A 10853-nucleotide genomic window follows, 5' to 3' on the forward strand; every position below is an offset into this window, starting at 1 on the left:
CCTCCCCAGTTGCCTTTTAAATGCAGTAGCTAAATGGGACATCATAAAAAGCAAGCAGGCAGGCCCAGTCTCTGCTCCACCTAATAATTCAGGTATGGTACCATCCAAAGAAAACAACCACTTTTCTTCCAAATCAGGCTGGCATGATGGAGCAAGTGAGAGAGAGGACATGACTCCCAAAAACCAATGTGAATTAAGGAGGGGTCTCTGATGGGGGCCTCCAATCTACCTGTATATTGGCTGGTGAGGGGAGGACGGCTCTGCCCACTTCTGTTATTCTCTGGAATGTCATGGCCTTTTGCATTTCTTAAAATATTTCCATATCCCCCCCATGCAGATCATTACATAACAGTCCATAGGAACTCCCAAAAAGTAGCTTATGGTAGCATCACAATTTGTAAAACACAGCAATAAAAGTAGTTACTCAAGTAGTTCATCAACCAGTGATGAAAAGTGGGATCACAGAGTGGCTTAGGATATCCTATGTATATCTACTCAGATGTAAGTCCCATAATAGTCAATAGGCTTACTCCCAGGTTAGGCTTGCAACCTTAGAGACTGAGCTGTATGCCAGAACTTCCATGATTTGAATCTCGCCTCTGCCAGGAACTCATTAGGTAGTCTTAGGCTGCAAACGTATACACACTTTCCTGGGCGAAAGCTCCAATGGACTCAATGGAATTTACTTCTGAGTATATACGCATAGGATTGTGCTGGAAGGCAAGCACTGTCTCATCCACAGGGCACAATCCTAACCCTTTATGTCAGTGCTTTCCAGCACTGGCATAGCGGTGCCAATGGGACATGTGCAGCATCCTGCAGTTGGGTGGCACTCACGGAGGCCTCCTCAAAGTAAGGGAATATTTGTTTCCGTTCCTCAGAGCTGCATTGCCCTTAAGTCAGTGCTGGAAAGTGAAAGGAGTGCTGGAAAGCACTGACATAAGGGGTTAGGATTGCGTCCTCAGTCTTCTAGTCTGCAATATGGGGGTAATAATAAAGGGTTGCTGTGTGGAGTATGTTAAAATAGGGCACATTCAAAGTGCCTTGCACATTCAAAAAATGTTATGTCAATGTGAAGAAGTGTTATTTGTAATCAATGCATGCGTGCGAACACCCAAGCCTGGTGCACAGTTTGAGAAACCAGCGCCAGAAAGGGTGATTTTGGACAAAAGTGAATTCTTAGAAAGCTAGAAATTCTGCCCAATATTATGTGGTGCAGGTGTTCCTACTTTATTTACAGGATAGGCAAGCTTGGCCATAAGGAAGCTCAGTTTAAAGGCTTGTGGCACATCCGTCCTCAAGAAAGCTGCCCTGAGACAGTGGGGAAAGCTTCAGCAAGAGCTGAGATTATACTGGGAGGGCAGATCTTTTAATCTGTGTGCACACAACACCCAGGTAGGGACGGTGCCTCATTCATCACCGGAAGATGCCTGTGGTTGATCACTCCCTGAAATCCCATGCTTGGGACCGAACCTTTCCCCGTAGCTTTCAAGTTTCTAGTCCTCAAGGGGTCTTGTGGAGTTGCCAAAGATATTTTAATGAAGCTAAGTTTCACATTCAGGGCTAATACGGGCCTGAAAACCCAGCCTGCCCCAAAACAGGTGGGGATGGTGTATCATGTCTCGTCCTGTAGGGTTATGAAATGTGGGGAGAGCAAAGGAGAGACGCAGGATGTGTCGGAGAAGACCAAGAACTCAGAAATCAATTGGGAGCCAACAAGCAGGAAAGAAGCAAAGAAAGCAGTTTTTAAACTGTGCTTTTTCGCTGCAGCCGGAAGCACTGCTTGTGGTCTGTGGCTGCTTGACAGTCACCCCTTGCTCTGATGCCACCCTGGTTGCTTCCTCCCCCCCGCCCCGCCAATCACTACTTTAGCTTTCGACTTAAAAAAAATAATCATTTTTTTCTTTTTGTCAAATAGATATCTAAGGGGTGTGACATCATGCCCAGAAGTGTGACCTCACAGGGGCGACATTTCAAACTTGGCCCTGGGCTCCAGAGTGGGTGGCTGTGCCACCGGTCCCTGGGCAACCCATTCAGGGAGATCTGGTCCATGAAGCTTCTCTAACAGCGGGTCTACTCGGAAGGAAGTGCCACTGTGATGCCAGATTCCCATGACAGTTGGTGAGACTCTTCCTCCCAGGCGGGCGGGGAAATAAACAGAGATCGCTGGCTCTCAGTTCCCTTTCCTGTTGCTCTCCAGGCCTGGGGAAGGGGCGGAGTGGGGTGGGGGCCTGCCTCTGTGCTGGGCGCTCGCTTTGCAGATTCCAGAGACCTGCAGCTGCGAAGGTTGGAGGTGAGTCCAGGGGGGAGATGTGGGGAAAGGAGGCGATCGGAAGGGAGGGGAAGTGCCGCAGAAGCGAGAGGAAATCAGCTGCTGGAGGAGGCGGAGGGGCTGCAAATAGAGCCCCCCCCCTTTAAAAAAAAAAACCCCTCCCCTTCCCAGATCGGAGGGTGCCTGTGCTGAAGGGCTCTGATGCTGCCCAGACGTGCAAACGCTCCACCCAGGCGTGGAACAAAGAGCATCATCAGTGCGCCCAGGTCTCCTTGCCCAGGGACCACTGGGGACTCCACACCGCAGCCTGGCTGTCAGCTCAGAACCACCTGTGGCCGCTCCACACTAAAGCATCCCTCCTCATGGAGGGCTCCCCCCTCCCCTTCCGTTCCCCACCCACCCCCACCTTCATCTATCTCTTCTCACCCCCCCCAACCCACTGATGACACCCTATACAAACCCCACCCATCTCCTCTGTTTCACACTCCTGTGCCTATCCTGTTATGTTCCTGGGGCAGGGTGATGGGGGGGGGGGGAGAGAAGCTCATGCTTTCCCCGCACAAGGTCACAGATGTTTCTGGGTGGGGTTGAGGACATGCCACCCCCACCTCTCTGCCCCCCCCCCAAAAAAACCCTGAAGGGCTGCTGCTGGTCATTTGGTAGAAAACTACCAAATGCTATGCTATTGTACTTGTAGATGGTGGATCAATGGTCTGATTTGGTAGAAAACAGCTTCCCCTGTGTTTGAAGAGACACTCTGCCAACAGTCTGAGGCTAAGAGGCAAAGAAGGAAGGCCCATAGCCAGGGAGACAGGCCAGGGACAGACTGCACTTGCTCCCGGTGTGGAAGGGATTGTCACTCCCGGATTGGCCTTTTCAGCCACACTAGACGCTGTGCCAGAACCACCTTTCAGAGCGCGATCCCAGAGTCTTTCGAGACTGAAGGTTGCCAATACCCCTGTGCATCACCATGCATTTATTGAAGGATATTTTTGCCTTTCCTTTCACCAAAGTTCTCAAGGTGATTTTTAGTATCAGTTTTGTTCTTCTGTGTCATTTTGAAATATGTCTTTGCATTCATTCCTGTGCAGCGCCACCATGATTTCTAACAAATTTTAAAAAATCTGACAAAGACCAAAAACAGAGCTTGGGTGCTTTGGGTTTAGTTCAGCCTGTTGGGTTCTTTCTGGCTATCGAGAAGTGTACGACCGGGGGTGGGGGGGAGGCACACTTGTGTTCAGGTTGCATCCTCCAGAACTGGAAATTGCTTTCAACTCCAAACCTGGATAAGTGGATCAAACGTGCTCTTTCATTGCACATGGCTCTTATAGAAAGAGCTCTTTCTATAAGCTCTTCTATAAATAATTATAAAGCTTAATTTTTTTAAGTACCTTTTGTATTAATTGTGATGCAAAAAGGAGTTCAGCCCATGTATTTCCCAGAGCCACACATTATATGTCAAAGAGCCGCACATGGCTCATGAGCCGTGGTTCAGCCACCCCTGATCCAGTAGGCCCAGTATGATCCAATATGCCCAGTAGCAGGCCTTACTGCTATCTTGTGACACAGGAGGAAAGGCTATGGCATTTGGGCCTCATCAGCCTAGAAAAGAGGCGCTTGAGGGGGGACATGATTGAGACATACAAAATTATGCAGGGGATGGACAAAGTGGATAGGGAGATGCTCTTTACACTCTCACATAACACCAGAACCAGGGAACATCCACTAAAATTGAGTGTTGGGAGAGTTAGAACAGACAAAAGAAAATATTTCTTTACTGAGCGTGTGGTCGGTCTGTGGAACTCCTTGCCACAGGATGTGGTGATGGCGTCTGGCCTGGACGCCTTTAAAAGGGGATTGGACAAGTTTCTGGAGGAAAAATCCATTACGGGTTACAAGCCATGGTGTGTATGTGCAACCTCCTGATTTCAGAAATGGGCTATGTCAGAATGCCAGATGCAAGGAAGGGCACCAGTATGAGGTCTCTTGTTATCAGGTGTGCTCCCTGGGGCATTTGGTGGGCCGCTGTGAGATACAGGAAGCTGGACTAGATGGGCCTATGGCCTGATCCAGTGGGGCTGTTCTTATGTTCTTATGTTGTGGAGAAAGCTATGTTTTTAATTCAGTGATTAGCGAGGAGTGGGGATACTGCTGCTGAGGACTTGAATAATAGCTGCAGTGGAACTGAATGGAAAAGAATATGTTTATAATTTGGACTCTCTGTAGCCAGACTTCTTTTGCCAGTGGAATTGCTGGGGGGGGGGAGTAATAAGTGTGGTCGAGGATTTAATGTGTACTTTGGAAACAAATCAATAAAATGTCAATAACAAAAAAAGAAGATAAAACAAATGAATGCTTTTTCTCCAGTTTAGGAGCCGCCGACCAGGAATAAAAATGGAGGAGCAGGACCCGGCAAGATTCAAGCCATGGGAAAAATTGGAGGCAGGAGGAAGAGGCCCTCTCATTGTCCAGGTTGGAACCATCCGGGAATTTCTGACTGGGGAAGGCCCACTGAAAATTAAGCAAGAACCAGGTGAGGGGCTACAGCAAGCCTGGGAAGCCCAATGGCAGGAGTTTCTGAAAGCAATGCAGGCCCCTCACTCTGGATGGAAGAACTCACAGCTGCCTCTGGCTGGGCCGGAAGAGGATGCGAGGGAAACACAGGCCTCCCTGGAGGGAGCCACTTGTGCCAGCCAGTGGTCTCAAGGAGAAGGTGAGACCCCAGATTTGCTCAGTGGAGAAAGCCTCAAGTCTTCCATGAAAGTGGAAGGAGAGGTTGTGAGTGAGGAGGGTGTCAGTTTGGAGACACAGCGCCAGCGCTTCAGGCGGTTCCGCTACTGGGAGGCCAGGGGGCCTCGGGAGGTTTTCAGGAGGCTCCATGAACTTTGCTGCCGGTGGCTGAAGCCAGAGAGATACACCAAGCAGCAGATGCTGGAGCTGCTGACCCTGGAGCAGTTCCTGACCGTCCTGCCCTGGGACATGCAGAGCTGGGTCAGGCAATGTGATCCGGAGACCTGCACCCAGGCAGTGGCCCTGGCTGAGGATTTCTTGCTGCAGCTGCAAGACCTGGAGAGAGCAGCAGAGAAGGTGAGCATGTGTCCTTCAAAGCATCCCCCAGGAGGCCCAGAGGAAGTGGCAGCAGCTGCATTCAAATGGCTCCAACGTGGTTAGATGTCTCTTGGAAAGGAATCTGGGGGCGGAGAGCAAAACTTGTCCTGTCCTTCTGGCGTCTGTAGCAAGTCAAGAGGAGGACGAGATGGTAGCTTGGTGGGGGAGCACTGTAGCAGGCAGACAGCCCCAGATGCAATCCCTGGCAGCGTCTCTTAGGGAGGGCTGCAAAAGGCTCCTGCCTACAAACTGGAGAGATTCTGCCAATCAGTGATTGCATGCAGTAGAGACCTAGGGAGAGACCAGGATCTGGCTCAGTAGAAGTGCCTTTGTGCATATATGATATCAAAAGTCCATACAGACCAGGACCCTCTTTCCAGTGGGGTGGTCCGGGAGCTCCCAATCTGTCATGGATGTTATCCTAATTTTGCAGTCAAGGCTACTGAAGGCTATTCTACAAGTGGAATAACCTCCAATAGCCCTGACCGCAAAGTTAGGATAACATCCATGACAGAAGATATGCGTTTTGATATCCTTGCTAACCAGTTAGTTTCTGGGTCCAATTCCAGGTCTTGGCACTGGCCTTTTAGCCAGGAAGGAAGTGAATGGGCCACAAGCCATAATGGCAGTATTAAAATATCAGCACACAATCAAATTCCTAATCTCTGTGACTGTGCAACCCTTTTCAGATAGTCCTCCTGCTCTGAAGGAGAATAACAGTTCCCAGAAGATGCCCCTTTTCCTTTGTGTTTCAGGGACTGGGACCTTTGGAAGAGGTAACCGTTCATTCCCCCACATCAGAGCAAGATTCACTGGACACTGTGAAGATTCACTGCTCTGTGGAGACCAAGCCAGAGAGTGACAAGGAGATCAACTTTCTGAGTAAGGGTTGGGGATCCAAGCTTCTATATACAGCACACAACATTTGCCAAAATATAATCTATCTATATATTTTATTTCAAATTTGGCTTTATAATTTTTTTAAATAGTAGACATTTGTTCACCCACCTTTCCATCTAAAGGTCCAATCCTATCCAACTTTCCAGCACCGGTGCAGCTGCAATGCAGCCCCGAGGCAAGGCAACAAATGTGCCCTTACCTTGTGGAGGCCTCCATAACTACCCTCCCACCACAGGATGCAGTGCACACTGGTTTGGCTACAGCAGTGCTGGAAAGTTGGATAGGATTTGGTCCTACGATATTTCATATGGTGCAATCCTATACTTGCAATCCTATACTTGCAATCTGCTGCGGGAACTTGTGAAAATGGCAATCAGGAAGGATATATAGCTGTGTGCTTCTGGACCGCCACCGAAGAGGTCACAGAGGCCTTGTACACGGTAGTGGAAAAAAGGAAGACGGGAAGAGGTGAGTCAGCAGGTTGGGTGTAACAGGATGGGGGTGGGCAGAATGGGGGGGATTGCCGGGGAACATGCTGGAGGTAGGAGGGGGTGGCACCTGGCACAGGCCAACCAAAACACACCCCCTTTAACTTCTCTGACTTGCACCAGCTAAAGAGCTGGTACAGGTCATAAGAACATAAGAACAGCCCCACAGGATCAGGCGACAGGCCCATCTAGTCCAGCTTCCTGTATCTCACAGCAGCCCACCAAACGCCCCAGGGAGCACACCAGATAACAAGAGACCTCATCCTGGTGCCCTCCCTTGCATCTGGCATTCTGACATAGCCCATAGGTCCAAGGAGACACGTTGCCAGATGAGGGGCTTATGAAGAGGTGAGAGAAAATATTGTCCCTTTCCCTTCTCAAGCCTTCTGATCACTGCCCCCCCCCCTCCACACACACACCATGGCATGCAGTGCAGCCTGTTTGGCTTGGCTGCATGCTATGGCAGGAAAAATCATGGGTTTGGGCTGATACCCTACTAACTGGGCAAAGACGCACCTTTTAAAGTGGTGGCTCTCTTATTGGAGAGCGACAGTATCTATGCACAGCAGTATAAAGCCCTTTCCACTTGCTGTTTTGTGCATGTCTCCTGTTTCTTTCCAGATTGTCAGAGACAACCCCTATGGGACAGAGAACTGGCTTGTCTTTTCTTTAGCTGTGTAAATTGCTTGGGGGCCTCCCTTGGAGGCATTTTTCCCTGGATTGGTAAAAGAAAAAAGGAGAAAGTGCATTAGAGGATAAATGGCAGTGGGAAGAAAGGTGGGCTAGGGTCTCCCTCAGACACGCTAGCCAAGGGGTGTCAAACTTGTTTCATACCAAGGGCCAAATAGCATTCATGATGCCTGCTGAGGGCCGGAAGTGATGTCATTAGGCAGGAATTAATGTCGAATTAAGGTCAAAATAAAAAATAAGCACATTTTGCTTGTATTGGCAACCTTCAGTCTCGAAAGACTATGGTATCGCGCTCTGAAAGGTGGTTCTGGCACAGCGTCTAGTGTGGCTGAAAAGGCCAATCCGGGAGTGACAATCCCTTCCACACTGGGAGCAAGTGCAGTCTGTCCCTGGTCTGTCTCCCTGGCTATGGGCCTTCCTTCTTTGCCCTTTAGCCTCAGACTGTTGGCAAAGTGTCTCTTCAAACTGGGAAAGGCCATGCTGCACAGCCTGCCTCCAAGTGGGCCGCTCAGAGGCCAGGGTTTCCCACTTGTTGAGGTCCATCCCTAAGGCCTTCAGATCCCTCTTGCAGATGTCCTTGTATCGCAGCTGTGGTCTACCTGTAGGGCGCTTTCCTTGCACGAGTTCTCCATAGAGGAGATCCTTTGGGATCCGGCCATCATCCATTCTCACGACATGACCAAGCCAACGCAGGCGTCTCTGTTTCAGCAGTGAATACATGCTAGGGATTCCAGCACGTTCCAGGACTGTGTTGTTTGGAACTTTGTCCTGCCAGGTGATGCCGAGGATGCGTCGGAGGCAGCGCATGTGGAAAGCGCTCAATTTCCTCTCCTGTTGTGAGCGAAGAGTCCATGACTCGCTGCAGTACAGAAGTGTACTCAGGACGCAAGCTCTGTAGACCTGGATCTTGGTATGTTCCGTCAGCTTCTTGTTGGACCAGACTCTCTTTGTGAGTCTGGAAAACGTGGTAGCTGCTTTACTTAGCTGCAAACAACAGAAGAGAAAATACACAAATCTTGATCATATTTCAAGATATGGGAGAGCCCAATTTTCATGTGGGCTGCCCTTTCAGCAGTAACACCACAACACTGCTCAGCAGATGAGAGCCTAAGGGCCAGATAAAAAGCTTCCGCGGGCTGCATCCGGCCCCCGGGCCTTATGTTTGACACCCCTGCTCTAGCCTACCACTCTCCTTCTTCTGTTCCATCTTCTTTCTTTTCTAGTCCATAAGAACATAAGAACAGCCCCACTGGCTCAGGCCATAGGCCCATCTAGTCCAGCTTCCTGTATCTCACAGCGGCCCACCAAATGCCCCAGGGAGCACACCAGATAACAAGAGACCTGCAACCTGGTGCTCTCCCTTGCATTGGCATTCTGACATAGCCCATTTCTAAAATCAGGAGGTTGCGCATACACATCATGGCTTGTACCCCCTAATGGATTTTTCCTCCAGAAACGTGTCCAATCCCTTTTTAAAGGCGTCCAGGCCAGTCGCCATCACCACATCCTGTGGCAAGGAGTTCCACAGACCAACCACACGCTGAGTAAAGAAATATTTTCTAGTGGATGGAGCCAAATGGGGGCAGCATTTGGCCTGCTGCCTCATGTGCAGGGTCTTGGGCCAGCCTTGCTGGGAACTCCTCTGTATGGCATAGAATTGAAATAAATACACCTCACAACTCTGCTACTTTGGCAAGAGTGTTGACCAGGCCTTTGGCTGCGAGGCTTCAGTGTGCTTGATGCACTTCCTCCTGTCACTGTTTTGTGTTTTATTTGCTGATGTCGTTCTCTGTTTATTTTATTTTGTTTGGGACAGTCTTAAGGCCTGTGCCTCTTATAAAGCACAGTACTCTTTTTTAAAAAAATTGATTCACTTAAGTGTATTTGCTGCTTAAAAGCTCCCACACAGTGAACATATTCATGTGTTGTTTGACTTGTGGTTTTCTGTTCCTGACACAGATGGTCACATGTGGAAGAACAAGGAGACCCTTCGACCTGAGCAAGTGGATGTTAGTGGACTGTCTCCTGGAAAAGCCCAAGGAACATCTTTCCCCAGTCTTGTGATGGATGAGATGCCTGGAAGTCCACAGGGCTCAGAAAGTTACCAGAAAAAGCATCTGGAGAAGACAGCCAAGCAAGCCTTTCTTTGTGACCAAAGTTCTCATCAAAGCACTTTCCCAGAGAGAATTGACAACTGTCAGACAGGAATTACCAGCACTTGCCAGGAAAATGCCACCTCCCAGGGTTCCAGCTTTTCTAAGGATCAGGAAATGCATTGGAAAGAAAACCCACATGAATGTTTATACTGTGGGAAAGACTTTAGGAACACGTCATACCTTATTGTCCACCTGAGAACCCAGGATGGTTGTCGGCAACGCTTCAGTCATCTTGTTAATCATGAGAAGATCCACATCAGAGAAAAACGGTACATTTGCTCTGAGTGTGGGAAAAGTTTCAGCAACAACTCGTGCCTTCGAAAGCATCAGAGGACACATGCAGGCGAGAGGCCGTATAGTTGCTCTCAGTGTGGGAAATGTTTCTCCCAGCGCTCTGTCCTATGGAGACATAAGAAGACTCATGCAGGGGAGAAACTACACACCTGCTTGGACTGTGGCAAGAGCTTTTGTGATAAAAATTCCCTCAGTACACACCAGAGAGAAGGAAAAAAGGAGAAAAGCCCTTTCTCCTTCTCACACAAAGGAGAAAAGCCCTTTGAATGCGCTGAATGTGGGGAAAAGTTTGGCTACGCCCCTAATCTAGCCAGACACAAAAAGCTACACATAGGAGAGAAGCCATTCCAGTGCTCAGACTGTGGCAAACGTTTGTGTGACAAAAAAATCCCTTCTCATGCACAGGAGAACCCATACAGGAGAGAAACCGTACACATGTTCAGAATGCGGCAAGAATTTCAGTTGGAAAGGGTCCCTCCTCATACATGAGAGAACACATACAGGAGAGAAACCTCATCAGTGTTCAGACTGTGGCAAAAGCTTCTGTGGTAAACAGTCACTTATCACGCACCAGAGAGCCCACACAGGGGAGAAACCATACAAGCGCTCCTTGTGTGGGGAACAGTTTGGTTACGCACCTAACCTTGTCCGACATAAGAGGCTACACACAGGAGAAAAGCCGTTCCTGTGCTCCCAGTGCGGGAAATGGTTCTCTCAGCCCTCTGACCTTCTGAGGCATGAAACCATCCACACACGGGAGAAGCCTCATAAATGCACAGGCTGCGACAAAAGCTTCCATCAGAAAGCGTCCCTCATTGGACACCAGAGAACACACACAGGAGAGAAACCCTATGAATGTACCGAGTGCAAGAAAAGGTTTTGTAGTTTTTCTGGTTTTCGTAAACATCAGAGAATCCACATGGGAGAGAAAATGTGAGGATGCTT

The 10853-nt window shown here is 49.2% G+C and overlaps 1 protein-coding gene across 1 annotated transcript; it reads left to right on the plus strand.

Annotated features, from left to right (window-relative positions):
• The first annotated feature begins 146 nt into the window (after nucleotides 1-146).
• LOC136639136 (zinc finger and SCAN domain-containing protein 2-like) lies at nucleotides 147-10853 on the plus strand. The gene is made up of 6 exons (XM_066613152.1): nucleotides 147-155; nucleotides 2201-2293; nucleotides 4640-5359; nucleotides 6136-6262; nucleotides 9418-10195; nucleotides 10260-10853. The coding sequence occupies exons 1-6, from the start codon at nucleotides 147-149 to the stop codon at nucleotides 10843-10845; spliced, it is 2313 nt and encodes a 770-aa protein (XP_066469249.1). The 3' UTR covers nucleotides 10846-10853.

The sequence above is a fragment of the Tiliqua scincoides genome, chromosome 2 (assembly GCF_035046505.1).
Source record: "Tiliqua scincoides isolate rTilSci1 chromosome 2, rTilSci1.hap2, whole genome shotgun sequence".
In the NCBI taxonomy this organism is placed as follows: domain Eukaryota; kingdom Metazoa; phylum Chordata; class Lepidosauria; order Squamata; family Scincidae; genus Tiliqua; species Tiliqua scincoides.